Raw genomic sequence first — 22,208 nt, 5'->3', positions numbered from 1 at the left:
GAGAAGTTAGGAGAGGAAATATTGCCAGGGCAGCCAATACGGAGGGCACCTCCTCCTGCTCTCCCCCTTTTATTCTTTTGAATGGGACACTCCTCTTCACTTTTGCTCTCTGCCTAGTGGAGTGTGTGTGGAGACAGAGCTGAAAAGTGTGTGTCAGGAGAGTAGTGGCAGTGTGGACATGACACAGTTCAGTCTGGGAGCCTGATCAAGTTGGTGGACGTGGTCAAGACTTGATATGATGCCTAAAATGAGGACCCAGTTTAAAGTTTTGTTTTTGTTGACCCTGTGGGTGGTCTACTGTGATGCCTGGTTCTGGGACTGGACTGGCACTACAACTTTTCCTCCAACAGTGGACCATGAGGGATCTGGCAGTCCAGCAGGTAGTGGAGAACCACCATCAGACAATATTGCAAGTGTTGGAGCGGAGATCATTGACGAGGGACATGGGATCCAAAACATTGTGCACGCTTGGGATGAGACCATTGAGGGACCTCGACTGACCACTCTAATACCTACAACACAACCGGAGAATGAGCGTGAATCAGAAAAGGAAACAGCAGTGATTTCATCACGCATACGCAAACCTGGTAATGGCACATCTTCTCTAAAGGGTAGGGGTTCTGGAGGATCTGATCATTTGAGGTTTGCAGGAGACGCTTCAGGACTTGGATCTGGGCTTGAGTCTGAATTGGCATCAGGCAGTGGGTCAGGTCTTTGGTCTGGCTCTGGATTCATATCTGAATCTGCAACCGCAAACTTTGAAACACAGGGGTTTTCTGAGGAAAACCATCAAGAGGTAGCAATGCCCACTGATCATATGGGGTTAGATAGTGAAGGCAGTGCAGTGTCGCAAACGAATGAGATAGAATTGCAAAATAGTGCCTGGGTGACTAATCACAGCACAGATGAGGTAGATTTTTCTTTCAAATCCAGCAACAATACAAGAGTAAATAGCAAACTTAACAGTAGTTCTAGTTGGAATGCTAATGACTCTAATTTGACAAATTATTCTCTAGAAATATCTACCCAGGGAGATTTACTAACCCCAATTGTAGGCAACAACTCTGTAGAGACTACCCAGGTACCTAAGCACAACCAAGTAGTGGACGTTAGTCAGGCGTCAGCTGGTGACTTAACAGCAAACCAGCAAACTTTATCTAACCAAGTGTTACAGACAAGACACGATTCATTTGCTAGCCAGGCACCTTCTACAACCCAAACACCAATTACTACCCCAACATTTTTTATTACCCAACCACAAACAGCTAGCAGGAAACCAGATACTACCTCAATACCAGTAGCTGCCCATTTTCAAGTACCCAGTCCAGCATCAGAAACTAGCCAGAAAGTGATGAACAGCCAAACTGACCAAAGCTTAGATGCTACTCAATCATCAGTAAATGAGCATAAGCCTAGCCAAGCAACCGTAATTAGACCGACAACTGTAAGTGGGTGGGCACCAGCTGAAAGCCACACAGAAGTAGCTAAATCAGCACTTAGTGTAAAATCCCCTGAATGTTTGCTGCTTGATACTGCTCTCCCTTTCTGCTCCTCCATGGTTGGGGAAAGGTTTGTTGTGCCCAATTACCTCAACCAGAGCAGTGTGGAGGAAGTCCAGGTACTCCTAAACGAATGGGCGTGGCTGTTGAAGTCACGTTGCCACCATAGTTTGGAGTGGTTTTTCTGCCTTCTCTTGGTACCAAAGTGCAGCTCTGGGGTCCCGCTGCCGGTGTTGCCTTGCCGGAGTTTCTGCGAAGTCTTGCGCGACAGTTGCTGGGCACTCCTGGATGAGGGACGCCTCCCTGTGGAGTGCCACACTCTACCAGACGAGGAGGATGATGGGTATCAGTGCTTGTCAGTTAGTAACCAGAAAGGTAACCACTGGTTCAATTGAATCCCAGTTTTTGGGATTCATTTTGAACCAGTTTTCAGTATCCCTACTCCCCAGTATGTCTGGTGTTTCCTCCCACTTCCTAATAACCGATACCCACCCAAAAAAATGCAGTTATCCCTGTCAGTACAGTTAAAGACATTAACAATATCTTGATTCCCATGTATAGCAAAACAATTCAGAAAAATAAGCATGCCTCAAGTTTTGTTTGTCCTGATGTCAAAAAGGTAAAACGTTCTGGCTTAAGCCTAACAAGCATGGTGCCAGTCCTCCTTACTGTGTTGCATGTCTGTGTTTCCCTTGTCCTTTGGATCACATATGACTTTACTACTTGAAGGTCATTGTAACACACACACACACACACACACACACACACACACACACACACACACACACACACACACACACACACACAGTACAGTGGGTTTATGGGTCATTACCATTTTGCTCAGAGGGAGTTTACATGGTTTTGTAAGTGTATATTTCTGCAATGCAATCATGGCATCAACAGACATACAGCCTCTGCATGCCACGAAAAGGAAATGTGAATTGAAAGAATCCCACTTTTCTAATTGAACAACATAGTTACTAAATACAGATTGTACTAATTTCACAATGAAAAAGTATGTGTGTATATATATATATATATATATATATATATATATATATATATATATATATGTATATATATATATATATATATATATATATGTATATATATACATATATATATATGTATAGACTTTCTGTTACCATGCATATTTATTCTGAGTACTAATCAAATAGCTTTTTTTTTCTGCAATAGACACGTTTTTTCATTTTTTATACTTAATACATCTGAAGATTGCATAAAACAGAGGCATGTCTTCTGTAGACAACTTGTGCATGAATCACTGTAGATAATTGTGGCATGTAGAATTGCATGTCTTTTTTGACAGCGAGTAACTTGCAGGCAGCTTGATCTGCATTTGTCTAGGTTGTCGTGCATGGTAAGCAGTCATGCCTTCATGAACGGTTTTCAGTGGGACATCAACTTTTTACAACTGTTTGAGGAAAAAGTATTTATCACAGCTGGAAAGTTGCTTGACTCAGTTAAAACATTTTAACAGGTGAATTGAATTTGATTCATTAAATATGACAAATATCAGAACAGTGAATTTGTCGTTTGAAATGTATTTTTCAAACAGCAGTGTAAGAGCTGGGAGGTTAAATACATGTCAGTAAGTTTCTACAAATTACAGCAAACTAGTAGATTAGGCAAAACAATCAATCAATCGAATAAGAGAAAATCTGTTTCTCTAAGCAAGCCCTAAATTCAGACTTTTTTTAAGACTAATTTCTTTTACTGAGCTACAGCCCTGCCCTCTACACCCACTGCATATCACTGGGAGTTCAAGACTTTGTCTTTTTACAGCTTCACTATCTTTCTGACAGCTTGCTTCATTGACAGACACAAGTGGACAAGATATCCCTGGTTCCAGGACTAAGTGATGCATCTCGGCTCAAATAGATTTGGATTTGTTTGTATTGATTGAACTTTCTTTGTGTTGGTGTGCCAGGCTTTTCTACATTATCGAGGCTCGGGTTAAAGCACTTAGGGTTTATATGTTGTCTTTTTATAAAGGACACATATGTGTAGCTAAAGCTTTCCAGATTGTCACTGCATAGCTTTACACTTCAAGTGTTCACTAAGGCGTAAGGAGTTTTTAACTGCTCCTTATTTTGTGTTTGAGAAAAGAAGAACGAAAAGAGGTCAAGATGTATTACTAGCCTTTTACACACAGCGGCTCTGACTTAGCTATTTGCAACCGAAGGCAAATAAAAAGGTACGATCTTGTTGCCATCTTTACAACCCAAGGACAGCTTTTATAGGCTCTCCAGAAGCTGGTTCAGCACTAAGACGAGCCTGTTGGATATCACCTGTTAGAGTACCCTCAAGGTATCACTGAGTGCTTTCTGTTACTCTAAATCATTATTGGATAGACAGAAAGCCACTGCAGTCCAGACCATCTGGGATCATTTAAATGCAGCAATCTTAAAAATCTACGAATGGACAGTGCTTGCTGGAGTGATGGTTATTAATTAAGTGAGGCTGAAAAGATGTAATAAATTAGTTTGGTATTGAGAGGTATCTTTGCCCCCATATCCTGAAGATAGCTGATCAACTTCAGTCAATACAATGTTGTCTAGCAATCTAACTTCACCTGGTTTAACAAAATGCCTCATGGGCCGAATGCCAATGTCTTACTTCAGTGGCCGTTCTAGTAAATGTTTGAACATAGTTAACAGGTTGGTGGGCTTTGGCTGAATGAGGTTACACATACATAACCAAGATAATATGTTACAAAGCTCTGTAAATGTGTGCCCTACAGGAAAAATGCCTTATTTCCCAGTTTATTAGCCCAATAACTTTAACCTGGTACTGTTTTCCACGGCATCCTCCCTCATACAAGTCCTTTGACCTTTCAGATTCACTGATCAGAGCTCTATGCAGAGTCTGGGAAGCTACAGACGCTTTCCACTATCTGCTGCTCTGTGTGCTTGATGTATGGGAGGAGGGCACTCGCATTATACTTAATACTAGTCCACTGCTATACATCATTTAACTATGACCTGTCACGGAAGAATGCCTTATGATATACACATCATTTTGAATCGGTATTTGGGGTGGAATTAAAGTTAAGGGCCCCTCGGCATGTGGCAAGAAACATAAGGGAACAGCTTATACAGCAAAATATAGCCTATATATGTGTGTGTGATCACTGTGGGAAGATCGCAGAGATATCAGTGTGTGCATGGCTACATTGTAAGAAATATGTCAGATGTGATCCTTTTACCACGGGGGGGTAAGACAGGATTGTTGGGGCACAATAGCCTCTTTTAATGATGTTTTCCATGGTTACCAGTCTCCTGCTTGAAAGATGAGCGGTCATTCATATCAGGGTCTAGAGGTCAACCGCAATTTATTTTGGTTAGGCCCTGCCGGTAAAACTATATCCTGTATGAGAGATACCATTACTCTTGTGTCAGTTGAGGCTGATTCATTTTTTTTATTGAAGTGATTCCTGTCCCTGACCACCTCTGTGGTGGTCCAAAAACATGACAAGGGCAATTTCCTTTAAAGATATACACTGTCTTTTACTGGCATCGGTGTGTACATTTATTTAGTCAATGTTTCGTGGTTTGACGCTGATTTGTAGTCCCAAGGTTCAGTTGAGCCGAGATTGACATTGTATCCCATGACAGGTCGGCCCAAAGCTGGCTCCATTTCTTCAGCTCGCTGCTTGCCAGGGAATCTTTTTGAGTTGGCTCTCGGGAGGGTTCCAATTATGGGCACAGTGTAGACCGATTTTATTTGATGCCAGAAACTCATTGCCCCCCTCCAGTTTGTGCTGCACTGGTACAAAAGGAGAACTGATGAGGCAGTGTTGCAAAAAACAGTACTGAAGCACAGAGATGTCTCTAGCCGGACAATAGCCTAATTCTGACACTCTTCATTTTTGTTTGCAGTTTTAAAGAGTAGTGCTGCTGTTTCAGCATTTTCTAATGAGCTCCGAACCAATTTAGAAGCATTTCCACTGTGCATCTTTACCAGACATATTTATGAAGCTAGCGGTAGGTGACAAGGGGTTTGTTTACCCCCTGCATATTGAGTAAGTGTTCGTCACTTACAGGTAGAGAACTTGAACAGCATCATATTACTCCTTCCCCAAAGAGTAAAGTGCACAGCTTGCGGTGGGCCCATCTTCCTCTTTGTGGGTTGAGAATCACAGATGAATCTTTGCGGCGAGCCAACACGAAATCTCCTTCCTGGACTGTGATGTGGTTTTTGGTTTGACATCTTTTTCTGAGCATTCTGCATCATCAGGTTAAAGATACCGCACAATCTGCCCAGGGGCTCACATAATGTCCTCTGCAGAAAGAAAGGACCATTTATCCAGGGTGATGATGTGTACCTTTATAACTGAAAACATCTTGTGTTCTTTACTTCTTTCTTCTTCTTCTTCTTCTTCAATTTAATGACATTCATGTTCCTGGTAGTGGAACCTGGTGTTGGTTATAACGCTGTTAAATAGTAGTTATGTCACTATATATATTGTTATTGTTTATGTAGTTTGTGAGTAGTGATCATGGTACTATATCTCCTTGCAGGAGATACAATTATTAAGGGGCTGCAGAGCTGATGGTGCACCCGTGTTGAGATGTATTGTTTTACCAGCAAAATGGGCAAAATGTCATATAAAAATGAATCATGCTCACTATATTATTTTGACAGATAAAATGTATTCAACCAAGTACTTGACATTGATCTCATTTTATAAGCACTGCAAATGGCTCCCTTTAGCCCTGTAAGCAGACGGACATACATTGAAACGAAGATCAAACAGGAATCAATTAAGCAGAAAGCAAACACAACCACCATGTTGTGTGACCAAATGTAATTGACTTCACTTCTAAATCAGCTGGCTGACAGACATAGTTTATGCTGCGAATGCGTATGAATTGCAGACATTTTCTTTTTTCTTTTTTTACAATCATGGGATAGTAATTTTCACGTCTGCAGAGTTGAACTCTGACAGACGCTCTCCGAACACAGGTCAGACAACTGACTGGGGTTTTTTTTTGGAGTGGAGAGATATTTGCCCTTGTCAGCAGGCCTCAAGGGATGTTTTAAATGGTGATGGAGCGTAGTCAGGGAAACCATAAACGTTTTCTGTGACTGTCCAGATGTTCAAATGTTTTCCCATGGATTATGCAGGATCTTGTACTTCCCAAAGCTGTATACACAGCCTCACACTGTATATACAGCTTTATCAACAGGGTATCACAAACTCTGGTACCCCGTTCTGGAATGTTAGGAAATGAAAAAGAGGTCCTGGTCAGTAAGCCGCCTTCTTGACAAGACAAACTAGCGCCATAAACCCATCACTGCTCCATTCAACAGCAGAGCTTTTCTCTTCCAGATTGGCCTTGAAGCTGTCATTGGTTAACAAAAGCTGTTAGGGAAACCTGAATTGAGATTGCACTTAAAATGCTAATGAGGAACCTTGTTGATAGTAATTTTTGATCTCTGAGAAGGAATGACTGTCTGGCCCTTTGCTGACAATGCCGGCTCATTGAACAGGCTTTAGCCAAAGCATTCCTTTGCTAGCCGAAAGCAGGTCAAACCTTTTTAACTGCTTTAGATCCAATGATCAAACTTCAAGATTCAAGATTCAAGATGTTTTACTGTCATATGCACAGATAACAGAGTTATTCTATACAATGAAATGCTTATTTTGCTGGGTCCTGCTAACACATAGAATTAGAATAAACTTAAGGTAAAAAAATAAATAAAAATAAGGTCACAAAATATAAAATATATGACAGTATTGCACAAAAAAGAATATATAATATAATAATAATAATAATTTATATATTTGTTTTGTATTTTTTATATATATTATATATATATAAAATTATAAATAAAACTGTCTTTATTTACTCTTCCAAGCTTTAAAAACAAAATGTTTATCCTGATATCCGGCACAACTATATCATTCTTTTTTTATTTGAAGTAAAGATTGACATTTTTAGTTTTTAGTCTTTAATCATCGTCTGGTTCATGAGGACGTGTCTTCTTTTTTGGTAATTCTGAACATAATCCAGAAAGGTGCACATCTGGTCGGACTGAGTGACGACTAATATGTGTTTTGCTAATGAGGGGTTTGGGAAGCTTGGAAGCCGTGTGCACGTGTGAGGATGTCTGCTGCTCATTTGGCGAATGCGTATGAAAATCAGATGTTCGAAGCATGTATGACCATCTCTGCGTGCGAGGGGACAACCAGACCCTGTTTGAGAGACCTCACATTCCAGACCTTGAAGTTTGATCTGCATACAAATCTAATAGATCGTCATGGCCAGCTGCTAATTGCATGTTTCTTTGATAAACTTTCACAATGTTAAAGCGAGTGAGTTGCATTCCAGCAGCGACAGTGTTATCATCCAGAGCAAAAAGAACATGCTCAGTTATGGAGTGTTTCTGCTTTAAAGATTGCGCACATATCCGCTTCAGCACCCGTAGCGGGAGGATTAGGAAATTAAAATGGCGTGCTTTCCCACGTAATGGATTCCACCACTGGATTACGACAACATTTAGCCTTTTTCAACCCTTCTCTGGCATAGGTGGTGCACATAAGAGGGCGCCAGGTTCAGACATGTGAGCACAGGCCCACTGCAGAGACCCTCCAGGTTTCTCCCTCTGACTTCATCAGAGCAAACATCTGGTTAAATGAGTGAGTTGTTAACTGCCATCCGTGCAGCAGTCAAGAACTCCCAGTCTACTGAAGGAGCTCTGAAGAGGACACTCTTCATGTCCGTCTGCGTCCGACATTTCATGATGAACGTTTTCTAATTTAGATAGAAAATGTCATTTTTATGCTCAGGTCTTGTTTGTTTCAGGATTTAAAAATTAGGAAACGTTTATCGAGGTTTTATCAAGTGATATGTACAAACAAATGTGTGGCGTCTGATATAAGTAGATATTCTGTCGACAGATGTTCTATTTTAATTAGTTTTTTAGCTTGCTATATTGGATATATGTGATTGGATTTTCCACCATTATACTGTTTTGAAATGTACCCAAAGAGTTGCGTTTGTATCGTCAACTAATGTAGGACATCTTTATACTATCAGTGCTTTATCTATATATTCCGGTCACATATTCAAATGTACATTTAGTGAGGCATCTTCTTCACAAATGTACGTCTGTTTGGTGCGGAGGGGGAACTTCAAATACTGGAAAGTATTTGTATTGCTTTCCTGTTCCAGTGTGACTGGGTTCTCTGTTTGCTCAGAATGAAATGAAAGCATCTTCAGTTCTCATACAGCGTACAGAAAAACTCGGGTTTATGGATGTGCAGCAGAAAGCAAGTCTCGGGTTCAGCTAAACGCCTTGTGTGTTTGAGCTCTGCAGACCCCACTGATCTCCAGTGGGGAGGCTTTGAACCGGGCGACGCAGCAGCCGCATTAGTCCCCAGGTGGTAAACCAAAGCATTTCTTCAAAGCTCCAGAAACGACGCTGTCTTCTCCCAAAACAGTGATTTCTCTTTTAACATGAGGAAACGTTCTTTTTGATCAAAGCCAAAAAAAGGTGTAGTCTGGAGTTTGATGCTAGTACAACATCGGCACCGTGATGTGAACACAATGCTCTTTGTGTGCCTTTTATTTCCTAAACGCCTCCAATCATTATGCAGTGACCTCGCCAGAGTCACCCAGGGTGATGGAAGAGTGAGCAAAGATATGCAGGAGGCCCAGCTGTTGGTCCCTGGGTGTCCCAGAGCGGTGACATCTAGCAGATGTTACACAAGTCGGAAGATTTCTTATTTTTTATTAGAATCTTTTTTGTATTGTCAGGAATTTATGCATCACATCTATATAAATATTTAGCCTATTCTACACATATTAGATTTATTATTATTGTATACATTTTCTACTTTTTTAAATGTGCAAGATTTGTATGATGTAATTTTCTGTCATAGAGTTTTGCAGAGATCACATGTAGGAACTATAGCTCCTCTGACACCTCGGTTTCACACTCCTCTATCACGACCTTGAATAATAAGGCTTGTACCGTTTTCAGTTAAATAAAATAGAGCAGTTTTTTATCGACACGTTAAGTGTTGCGTTGTTTTTCTCAGATACTGAATCAGTCAACTCTTGAGTCACTTCCTCATGTAATGTATGCTTATTTTAGAATATGCCTTTTGATATATCTTTTCAGATTTGGAATGAAAAGTTTGCCTTGTAATGTCCGTTTTAAGGATCTGCTCATAGTCTCATATGGACTATCCGTTGGCCTTTTTGGGTCATGTCTACTTTTTACATATTTTGATCTAGAAGTTCTAAAATGAGTAGAGTAGCAGTGCCAATGCTTCCCAAAAAAGCCTGCCGATTCTTTGGAGGCAGTTGTGGTAACTTCTCATCTACATGTTATGAAATCTGTTAATTCATCAAATTTACATGACGTTTGAAAGGAAAACATCTTTGACTAATTATGTTTTTTTTTTTTTTTTGCTCTTGTGCAACAAAGACTTTGGACCTATGCGAGTAATATCAGTTGTTCCTGCATCCATCAGGCACATTCACTTTAAGTCAACCCCCAGCAGCCTAATAGCGCCTGTTCTAACACTGTACCCTGCTATGCAGCCCTCTCTTCTAACCTCCAGCCTATTCCATGCATATTGTGGCCTCATATCCTTTTTCTCTCCCCCTCTAGAAGACACTGGAGTCTCCCTGCAACAGCTGATTGGGGATCCTCCTCCAAATACGATCACCCGGGTCTATGGGCCCGACTACAGGCCGAGCTATGTCTTCGGCCCCGACTCCAACACGGGCCAGCTGGCCCGCGCTCACCTGCCGAGCCCATTCTACCGAGACTTCGCCCTCAACTTCAACTTGAAACCCACCACTGAACGCGGCGGCGTCATCTTCTCCGTCACAGATGCCGCGCAGAAGATCATGTACGTGGGCGTTAAACTGTCGGCCGTGCAGGGCGGCAAGCAGAATGTCATCCTGTACTACACAGAGCCGGACTCGCAGAAGTCGTACGAGGCGGCCAGCTTCCTCGTGCCCTCTATGACGGACACCTGGACTCGTTTTTCCATCGCTGTGAGGGATGACATGGTGAAGTTCTACCTCAACTGTGACACCGACCCTCAGGTGATGCGCCTTGAGAGGTCACCGGACGAGATGGAGCTGCAGACCGGCGCCGGGGTCTTCGTCGGGCAAGCTGGAGGAGCTGATCCTGACAAGTTTCTGGTGTGTAAACGGGCTTCATCTCTTTTCCTCCAGAGGATATTCAGGCCCACGAAATCAGAAAAAAAGAAAGATAATAAGGGCTATATGACATTGAATTATATACTGTATGCACATGTGTCGAGAAAACAATCTTTATTTGTATGCTCTATTGTGTTCAGTAAGTCAGACTAATTGTTGCATTGGAGTCTCCCATCCCCACACACTTCTGTCTAGAACCGAGTTCAACTGTGAAGAGACGAGACTCCTGCGGCGTGAAGCGTAATCGTGTTTTGACTTTCCACCGTCAGTCACGTGAAACATCTCGGCCTGAATAACTCATATGATTTGATTGCTCAAATTGGCTTGCTCTCAACCACAACACGAGTGTCTGCCCCGCTTCGCCATCTTCTCGAGAGCAGACCGCAAATAATTGGACGACCTCACAGTTGAGCTGTAATTAACTTCAGTCATTTGACTGCTGTAAATCCCAGCAGTTGACCGCAACAACTGTTGACCTCAGCTGTTAAAGGGTTAAAGTAGTTCACCCACGGCTACCTGCACGGACCAAACATGCAACTGCTGCAGGCGTTGACGCTCAATTATTTTGCCAGACACTCTTATTTTATTGCTTAAGTTATTTACACACTTGAGAGCTATTAACTGATTGTTTTATGATTCATTATTCACTCACAATCTGGAGGGAGATTACTATTTGGACTCTAGTAACAGTTTAACAATCATAATCCCAGATACAAAAGTTCTTTTGAAGTCACCTCCACCCTTGAGGGTGTGGAGATATCTTTAATAATTCATTCGTTTATGTATTTATCTTAGAAATGTGACATTTAAAAGATGGAAGCTTTTCATTGACTTTTATGGCTGGCTTTTATCGGCATGCCAACATGACCTTTCTCTCTTTGAGTTACCCCTCAACATGACGATGATGCTTTTCTCTGCCGTTTTCACTGTTCGGCGTGGCCAAGTATGGAGTCTAGCTGCTTATATGGACCCATATGAGCTCCCTGTTGTGTTAATAAGACTGAAGCCATGGGAGCACAGGCCCTTTACAGGCGAGCCAAAAAAGGGGCATATTCGGGGGGTGTTCCTTTCCATTCCATCCGCTGCTTAAGAGCATATTTTAATAACAATTAAAATGTGTACATTATAAAGACGTAAAGAGATATTTAAACTACTAAATATGTCAACATTCCAAATGATTACTTCCCATTTGTCTGCGAGCCCTTGGGATAAGGTTTTTAGTGTTCTCTCAGCTGTAACATTATCTCTCGCTTCCTCTGTCAGCTGTAGCACTTGCTTTAATCATTTTATCAGTTTTTATTACGGCTGCTTAATTAACTGTAAACCACATTGTAAATCTGCTTCACACAGTTAAAGCTTTTCTTTCTTTTCTTTCACAAGCCTTTCATGTATTTCCTTGTAGTCTGAGCTTTTGTCAGAAAGATGTATTACAAACTACTCATTTGGAAAAAGGCAACCGAACCCTTCTTTCAGGACATGTTGGCCACGTGCCATGTGTTGACACGAAGCTGGAGAGGTCTTGCGAATTTAAATTCTACGATCAAATCAAGACTTGGAGGGATTATTTGGCATCTAAATATTTACCTTATGTATTTATAAAATGGAAATTCCATTCTGAAACTGGATTTGTTTAGTGGATGTCCCATTTCTGTATGATCCATCACTAGGAAAACCATGCCGCAGTGACAGTTTAGTCCTGCAATTTGTTGGAAAAAGACCATGACACGTCGACTAAACATTGTGCAAGTTACAAAAAAAGACTGACCATTAAAAGCCTGTTTGGGACATGGTTTAAATGTCAAAGAGCCTTTGCTGTTTATCTTCAAAGTTCTTCAAAAAATCCATTTGACTTTTTTCTCAGGACATAAATCTGTCCCGAGGAGTCGACTTCAAATAACTCAGCAGCAGAGAAGCCACCTGTTCATTCAGACCTAATGGCCCTTTGATAGGCCTTCAGATAGCATGAATGCTATCTGTGCGACTATCCTGTGTGGGAACATGTATCAGATTGTGTGTGTGGGGCAAAGATAGTGGCACTTCACAGGCCGACGCTAAGAGTGGCGACATCAATAGCCCCTCTGATTTCGCGGAAATGGGGAATTCCTTGAAATATAGAAGATAAGATAAGCATATTTGCACGTTGAAAGTAAGACATACGGTGTGTGTGTGTGTGTGTGTGTGTGTGTGTGTGTGTGTGTGTGTGTGTGTGTGTGTGTGTGTGTGTGCGTGTGTCTGAGAACAAGTGCTGATCACGTTTTTTTTGTTCTTGCGACAGGGGGTGATCGGTGAGCTGAGGGTGGTGGGAGACCCCCGTGCTGCTGAGAGGCACTGTGAAGACGATGACGACGACTCAGATATGGTAAATAATCACATTATCACCCTATAATCACATTTATCACCCTAATCTCATTTTGAAGATACCAGACTACATGTGATGGAACTGAGACTGGTTGTATAGAAGTATGTGAGAAATGTACCCTATTTTCACTTGATTTTTCACCTCAGTAAACATTGTAAAAATTAGTTTGTGTGTCTCAATCGCTAGTTTCAAGTCTTCTTTAATACAGTATGATGTTCATTTAATACCTGTTGGTCCAACATAAGAGTAAAATAGACCATAAAGCAGGGTATGTTTTAGGGCGTGGCTACCTTGTGATTGACAGGTCGCTACCACGTTATTGTCCGTCCTGGGTGTCGTCCATGTTAAATCTTTAACCGTCAATTCCTGAAAATGTATTTAGCGTTCAGTTGTGCTCCACCTTCTCCTGTCACTTCTGGTTGCAAAAAAACCAAGATGGCTACGGCCCAAAACCAAGATGACAATGGCTAAAATGCCAAACTCAAGGCTTCAAAAAGGACAGTCCTCAAGTGACAGTTTGCTCTATGGGTTCCAGGTCACAAAAGAAAGACCTGTCTCACGTCTAGCAGAACCTCTGTGTCCTGTTTCCCCACTGTGGGGAAGCCGGCCCTGGATGCTATCAGGCTAATGTTAGCAGATTTCCAGCCATCGTGTACATAATTAAACCCCCTTCACACTATTAGCATCTTAAAAAGAGTCAGCTAGAAATGCTTTTAACCAAGTCATGGAGCTAACATGAAGCTAATAGGTTAACTAGCTGCAGCTGATGAAATCTGCCAGCATCTGACAAAATTGATGGTCGCCGGCTAGCAAGGAGAAGAAGAAGAAATCAGAGACCCGTGGTTTCAAATAGACTATTACTAAGAATTTTGCTGGTGGCTCGGCCATTGCATCAGGGGGAAGGCGTTTAAGTACTTTGTTGATTTATTCCAGCATTTGACATAAATTATTAGCAATCGTGAATCCGTAACAGATAAGAGCCGACAGCAGCCTTTTCAGTGCCGACCCTGACCACCCACCCACAAACACAGGTGCCTCGCTGCAGCCCACCAGCAGCATTTACTGTTATTCAGTGAACCGCTGCCTCTACAGCTGCTCCGCTCGCTGAGACCACCAGAACCTCGACCTTACTGACAGAACAACGTTCAAGCTTGTACCGCTTGTTGTCATCAGATCCTTAGATGGTGTTTGGATTAGACGGGAGAATCACATTCCGAGTGGAAATGACAGGTTTCCGATTTCAGGAAGTGTCTTTTATCTAAAATGCTAACCTCACACACGGCTGTTCTGAGGACACATTCAAGGTTTTGCGTCACCAAGACGTTCTGAATCCAAGGGCAGTGACTGAGCCCAAACTTACTGTGTTGTAAATAGATAGATAGAGTTAGTGTTAAATGACCTTAATTCAATTAGGTAAACGGCTCAATGAGATTAGATATATGTTTTAAGAGCGAGCTGGCCAAGAACATGGCATAACAAAACACATTTACAGCAATAAAGACAGCAGACAGTCAGTCAATACCATGGAGGTTAGTGCCAGCAAGCCCTATACGCAATTGGGTAGGGCCTTGCAATTTAGATTGTTTTAATAAAGAAAGTTGCTGGAGGACAAAAAGCAAATCAGTGGTAGTAATTATATCTAGTTTATTTTAGTTTGCATTTTATATCGGGGTACTATGTTGTAAGTTATTATGTATCGCCTTACCTATTCAAAAACCTTGCTCTGACACAATAATGCAGCCAATAATTAAGAACAATTACTTCTTTTTTCAGAAGGAAATATAATTAATAGTTGTCTTCTCCTTTAAAAAAAAGAAAAAAAGAATCCCATTAACCTTGAAAGACATAATAATGCAATCCTACCCCAATCTTGTCTAGGGCCCCGTGGTCTAGAGCTGGGCCTGATAGAGGTTATGTACTGTACACATATTCAATAACACTGCTGACTAAACAGCTACATTCCTTTTGAATTTTACCACACTTTAAGTAGAGTTTATGAACTGGCATTAGAAATATTTTCCCCAGCTGTGGCAGGTTTTTAATTGTCAGTGCGCTGTGTGTAAAACTACGACAGAACATCTTGGAGACATACAATTGAAATTGTCTGATTGGTCTCCTCAGCCTTCAGGGGAAGGAAGCGGCTATGAAGAAACCAGAACCCAACAACCAACCGGGGAGAAACATAGAATGACGGTATGCAACAGCTTTGTATTTATTATGTCACTCTTTTAATTGCAACAAAGGTTTGATCATATTTACTTGCTGACGTTTGTTTTCCTCCATCATTTAAGTGATGCTTCATTAATAACGGTACTTCTTCCTAGCAGCTATTTCGCTGCTTTTATTCTTCTTGGTACATGATATTGAAACATTATGGGTTTGGTCTACCATGTTCTCACTGGGAAGTTGTGTAAAACTATAAATGAAGCACTAAGAAGAAGAGTGAGAAGAAGAAATAAGAATACTGTGTTCCCTGAAGAGGTCTCAAAACAGCTGATCGAGCCAGACACGCGTTCCTGGCCAACAAAGATTATTCCTTTGCTTCTGCAAACCGAGTCATCCCAGTGTTGGATATATAAACCACTGATGTCTTGAGTTTCTCTCCATGAGTTGGTGAACGCTCATCCCTCACGAGAGATTTAAGAACTGCTGAGTTGACTTCTGGAAATTGAGCCGCTTCTGTCTTACAGATCCGGGGACAAATACTTTTTAAATGGAGAGTTTCCTCTCGTCAGACGAGAGAGGGAAATTACCTTGGGGAGGTAAAACTGGGCTTTTTCTAGAATGTAGGAGTTAATAACATTCCTCTGAAACAGAAAGTGAGGTCAGCAAGAAGGATGTCCGGCTTTGAATGTAGTTTCAGCACATTTCTTTCAGCATGAACGGTAAGCAGGGATTTACCTGGTGTCAGGTGAGGCGTGTGTGCCCTGAATGTATCTGTAGACTCATCACCTGGGCGAAGGCCGAGCATATCAGACATTGCAAGATAACTGACAGATACTAATCTCTTGCCCATCATGCTAATTCCCAATATCTTTTTTTTTCATCATCTCTGCATGTTCTCGTATCTTTCGGCGCTCTCCCTCATCTCTCCGTTTGCCATTTCGTCTTTCTGTCTCTCTCTCTCTCTCTCTCTCTCTCTCTCTCTCTCTCTCTCTCTCTCTCTCTCTCTCTCTCTCACACACACACACAATGAGATTCTACAGACACCCACTCACAGCCTCCCACCCTTCAAAAGATGTAGCCACGCAGGCTGAAATGAAGCACAGCCTCCATCAGCAGCCCTGCGTCGCCGTCTCTGTTGCGTGCACACACTCCCACTTACAATTACAGTGGAGAGTTAGAAAAACCAGATGTCAATTTGGACTCGATCGGATCCAAGTCAGAGCCTCAAGGCTTTTGTTATTCTGACTGGTTTCTCTATCAGCAGCAACTGACTGAGGTGGAAAGAAAGTCAGAGCAGGAGACGGGGAGGGCGGGGTTTGGCACCGCGAGTCGGAAGCCTCTTCAATGTGACTGCTGTGTACTCAGCAACTTTTATCAGGGGCTTTTCCATCTGTTCAGTGGGCTTTTATCCTGCAGTATGCGATGTGATGTCACACGCAGCAGCTGGCATCTAATGCCTACCTGCCGATGTTTGTTTTTTCCGTCCGATGTCTGTTGACAGAAGGTAGAAGCTACACTGTCCAACCGCTGCAATTAAGGCAAGTCCGGGCAGAGGCGGCTGAGACAGGGAGAGTTGTACGAGTGAAACTTTCCATTTTGTCATCCCGGAATTCGGCGTGATAGATGGCGGAGCTAGTCAGTCACCCAAAGCGGTGTCACCGCTGGTGTCTCCTTCAAGCATGAAACCCTAAGAGGAAATGTTTCAAGAGCTTAATTCCAGCTGCATGTGATGCAAGTGGTTGTTTCAGGTTGAAGGACTGCTGACTTCTTATTAGCAGTTTGTCTGCAACGTCCCTTTAAGACGGCTTTCATAAATACTTAACCTGAACACATCTATTGATTTTGTGTATTCAGAGTTATACTCTTCTCAGAGCTGTAGACTTGTGACTCGTCTGCTGGGAGACTCAACCTACCTGAGACCTGAGTGCCTGAAGACTCGACCGAACTTGAGACTTAAAGGCTGAGGAGGCTTGACTTGGTGACCCATGACTATTAAAAGCTGCTCTACTGAATGTAGTTCTCCTTTGTAATTACTAAAATACAAAGAAAAGACTATAAGAGAGCTAACTGGGACTGTTAATCTGATTGTTGCTGTGATATGTGGCAGCTACATCGATTTTGCAATAGTTAGCTCACTGATTGGCCAACAGGCATGTTTTGCATGTAAGTCTTAATCAAAGGCAGCAATGTTTGGGGAAAAAGGAAAATACTTGTTTGTTTCTGTTCATTTTCATTAATTGTTTTACCAAAGCCAGATTCAATTTCACAATGATAAAGCCAATAGGAGTCAAACGCATGAGAGGCAAAAACAAACTGATTTCACCCTAAGATCAACACAAACTAAACAAATCCAGTGAGTTCTCTCTGCAATACTTCATAGGACTTCATGCACTGAGAGAAGAAGAAAAAGCAGACACTGTTCCAGAGGTGGAATACCTTCGTTGCCGAGGGAGCTGCATACCTGCTCTTAGATTCAGGGGGTCATGTGGTTCAAATCCATCAACACTATGTTCTCAAGATCGGAGCCTCCCACCCTTCAACCCCAGCTATGATGGATAAGTAAAGGAGTGAACAAGCAGGGTATTCTTTATCACATTAATACATATATCAACGTCACTAGCGGTCCCGGACAAATTCTTAGCATAGCCAGTGCCGTGCAACACCGTGGGGAGAATTCCTCAGAAAGGAAACTGGTTAATTATCAACAGTGGCTTCACTTTGCCCCTCCAGCTGCCCCCTCTCCACATTCTTCATCCCACTCCTCTCTCGAATTCCACAGGTGACGATTCGAGTTGTGTCACCGGTGAAGAATGAGCTACTGACTGGGGGAGGGGGGGGGGCGTTTATTCCTCCCCCTCTCTAGTCTTTACCCAAAGGCAGTTTGGGAGCCCACCACGAGTGGCAACCCCCCCCCCCCCCCCCCCCCCCCCCCGACCTTCAATAACCCCTGTTGCTTCTCTCAGTCCTGCTGTGTTGTTAGTGACGGACGAGGACTAAGCACCAAGACACAAAAACATAAAAATATAATTTCTGAATTCCCCCCCCCCCCAAGTTCATATCAGTTATTGATTTTTTTAGCTCATCATGTTAAAAATGGGGCCAGGAGTTGCAGCAACACACACACACACACACGCACACGCACTAATGAAGGTTGCCGTAAACGAGCTCAACCGCTGTGTCCTGGGTGTCGCTATGACTCTGGGTGATGACATCATTCTACAGCGGGCTGGTTCCTGTGTTCCCGAACAGCCGTAATATTGTTCCCATGCAGAAGAGTTTTACAGCAGGGCCCGGGCTCGAGATGTCTGACAGCGATAAATGCATAAACTGCAATTACCCCCAAAAACAATGACAATGTGCCAAAGGACGGAAAGAAAGGTTTTTGCTCTGTGCTTGATTTGCCGTGCACATGTTGACTCAATCATGTTTACCCCGTTTAAAAGGCTTCATGCAGAGCTGGGAAACGGCCTCGTTCGTTAGGAAGAGAGCTTTAGCTGCACAAACTATAAACATCAGTGGGATTGAATGGGAACACTACTTTTTTTTTCCCATGCAGGTACATAGCTGTTGCACATAGCCATAAAATCTAAAGCGGATTTAGTGCCGCTTCCAGTAAATGCAATACGTTGCCCTTTAAAAAAAAGTTTTTATATATATATATATATGTATCTAACTCTGTTGCATGATCGTTCACCTGCAGACTCCTCCTCCATCTTCCCGGCCCATTCAGCAGCCACCGCTGAGCAGCAAAGACGACGTCTCAATTGCAAGAGAAACAGGTGAGTTTATCTGGACGCCATTTTATTTAACGCATGTGACACAGTTCTAAGTTCTGCTGGCAGAGAGCATATTGTTTGTGTTTCTGTCATATTTATATATATTTAGTGTACTTTCTTTATGCCAGCCGTTTTCTTTTTGACAGGTGCCTTTGGCTCTGCTCCATGCTCTCTCTATCACTGTCTTTCATAGATTTATAATGTGTAAGATGGGAAATATGTATTGTATTTCCACATGCTGACACATGACTTGGCTCACCGGTGGTTATGATGGCACATGGTGCTGCAAAATTCCTATTTCTTTAACGTGCATAACGGAGTGGCTCAGAGCTGGCTACAAAGGTACGCACTGACACATGTCTCCATCTAGTGGACGTGAGGAGTAATGCAACAGAGGTTGGAAGGCTCTCATTTGTGACGAGCACTTGATGAGTGTCAGGCGAAGATGCTGCTTTCTGTGTGAATTACATTAAAATAGTTAACTTGGAGCAAAGAGCAACTTGTGTTTTTAACCATCCAGGGTTGAAGTTGACTTGAAAATAATGTACTCAGTGATTAACCCACGGAGAACGTTACACGGATTATTGTCTGCTATGTCCGTTTATAATATTTCATACTGCACATGGAATTCCTGTGGGGCATACTGTGTGTTTTGCACCATCTAGTGGTTGAGGCATGAATGACAGTGGTCTCATTGTTATCTTCTGATGGTTGCAATGTAAAGTATACAAACATATTGTATTAAAACTCTATGTTACTCTGTGGAATGGCAGAGACGAAGCAAGTTGTTTTGTCAGAGAGAGAAAATTCCAACCAGCACTGAATTTGCAGATACTTTGACTTACACTATGAAAAATTAAACTATAAACTGGGAACATTGGAAAAGAGGCTTAGATGAAGTATGTGAAGATTCTCCTATTCTACTGTAGGTCAAAGCATCTTGTAACCAGGATCTGGCCACTTTCCCTTTTTTTTCTTGGAATGATTATACTCTTGTATTTACAATATATAAAATACTTTTTTCTTTTATTTAAATGCTCAAAAAGGAAAGTCCAACAGACCAAAAAAGAAAACTATCATGATCGTATAGACAAAATGGCTTGCATCCTGGAGCACCCCTTGAAATAATGTTACTCCAGAAAGTTCATTTAACTGTCTCTTGGGTCATGTTCAGCAAGTGACTCCCGGTACAATTCACTTTCTGTGAGTCCGGGCGTGAGCGTCCCGGGTCACCAGGCGGGTCGAGGGCAGTTTAAAGCACAGAGACGAGCATCCACACCTCCCGTGTTTTACTTCCTTTAATATATATAGATATATTCTCCGATCGGATGCTCTGCTGTCGACCTCATGTGTTCTCCTCGTGCAGGACCTCACATGGACTTTAAAAGCATGCGAGCATGCATCCATCTATGCTATCTATGCATCTATGCTATTCATATATAAGCCCGGGGGATGAAAAATATGGCCGTTATCTTTCTGAGAGAGAGAGAGAATTTAATAAAGCATAAGAAAACAATTTTGGTCAAGCTTTTTATTTCTTAAAAATAACAAGGATTGTACAATATTCCCTATTACCGTAAGCTACTAGTGCTATGGTATGAGGTATTAGTGTTGTCAGTGCCCGTGTGCATCCGTTCAGAGGGCATGGGATCCGGTTTTCCATTGCTAAACTCTAATCCCTGAACTGGAACACATTACATTGCTCTGCATGTCAGCGGCTTCAGACACATGTCTTCTGCACAGCTGGGGAAGTGGGCTGAAGGTAACGCCTCCCGTCAGAAGAGTTGAGGCTCAATCGAGCTCCCACCAGAGGGTACACATCAGGATGTGAGTGCATGCAGCGCTGGGAGGGTGGTACCGCCTCAGAAAAGCTCGGCGTGGCCTTTAAATCACAGCCACACACGGCGCTCGCTGGGATTCTCGCTCCAACAAGCAAAAAGTAATTCCCCCCCACCCCCCTTTTTTTTTTCCTCCTTCGCTTTCGGCTTTGTATTGTTTGGGATGTGGGATACGGTCATTCATCAATTTTGAAAGGTCATTAATGACTCTGTCCCGCTGCTCACAGGTCCAGCTGGGGGCAGAGGAGAAAAGGGTGACCGCGGGGATGCAGGACTGAAAGGAGACAGGGGTCCAATCGGGCCGAAGGGAGATGCCGGCTCCGGCTCACGGGGTGGAGCCCGTGGAGATAAGGTTTGGACGCTTTTTAAGGAATCTACTTTGACCGTGGATGCAATTCGTTGTCACGCGGGGAGTGGGCGGGACGCACCGATGACGCCGGTGTTTGACCTTGTAAAGGTCGCAGTGGGCCAGTGAGTGAGCTGGACAAGAGCAGAGGGTAGAAAGAGCAGCCATATGGGCTTTGGTGAAATGCCCCAAAAGAACACTAGAGGGAGCTGCAAGTCCTAATTGTATGCACGCAAATTCAGTCATTCAAACATTATTCTAGCTCAAAACTACACTGAGATAGAGACGTCATTTGCTGTGAAGCTCAGTGAAAAAACAGAGGCACCAAGAAAGACAAGAGAGAAGCTTCGATGAAAATAAAAAGCCAAATTAGTAAAATAATAATAACCTTAAGAATAATTAAAGCACATGACATTTAAAGCTAATTAATCAACTATAACTGGAAGTGAAATATGAAATGTGAGATCTAAATTGCCCTTCAGATTGTTCTGCATGCTGAATGCGTAAAAGCAGCCGACACCTGCAATGTAATCCAATCATATGAGCAGGTTCCATAAGGGAATGTAATGTATTTAATCACAAGCTGTAGTTTACATTTCTTCATTTTCTAAGGACAAGATGTATGTATATGTATATTTATTGTTGTCTTATGTGGGCCAAATGTTATTGATTTTACAATAATTGTAAAGTGAGGTCATTACTGTTGGCCTGACATAGATTTGAGTCCCTTCTGTCTTAGAGCAACATACACATAATGCACTTTTCCAAATAGACACAATACAAAACACACACAGATTCAATCCGGCAGGGGATACGGAGGCATGAAGATAAAAAGGAATAAAAAACAAAGTATACAAAGCAGGCAACACAAAAGATGTGTTCTGCGTCTGTTTCTGTTTTCTGTCATTTTCTTTTGATCTTTTTTAAAGAATTTAATGTGTGTCGCTGATTACATTTCCACTGGAGGTGTATATCCTAAATGTGAAGTTCTCCAACATGTGGACGTGTCTGTGGA

The 22,208-nt window shown here is 42.3% G+C and overlaps 1 protein-coding gene across 1 annotated transcript in view; it reads left to right on the top strand.

Moving 5' to 3' along the window:
* Positions 1-238: 238 nt before the first annotated feature.
* Positions 239-22,208, top strand: part of col18a1a (collagen type XVIII alpha 1 chain a) — a gene marked incomplete at its 5' end in the record, with an annotated part of 38,371 nt that continues 16,401 nt past the window's right edge. Inside the window, 7 exons of the mRNA XM_079230939.1 lie at positions 239-587; positions 1,464-1,874; positions 10,149-10,690; positions 12,984-13,067; positions 15,189-15,260; positions 18,934-19,012; positions 21,075-21,199. Coding sequence (XP_079087065.1) covers positions 239-587; positions 1,464-1,874; positions 10,149-10,690; positions 12,984-13,067; positions 15,189-15,260; positions 18,934-19,012; positions 21,075-21,199 — 1,662 coding nt within the window. The remainder of the gene's footprint in view (positions 588-1,463; positions 1,875-10,148; positions 10,691-12,983; positions 13,068-15,188; positions 15,261-18,933; positions 19,013-21,074; positions 21,200-22,208) is intronic.

Source organism: Taurulus bubalis, assembly GCF_910589615.1.
Source record: "Taurulus bubalis genome assembly, chromosome: 15".
NCBI lineage: Eukaryota > Metazoa > Chordata > Actinopteri > Perciformes > Cottidae > Taurulus > Taurulus bubalis.
The sequence above is the reverse complement of the archived record's forward strand: the minus strand, read 5'-3'. Positions and strand labels throughout refer to the sequence as shown.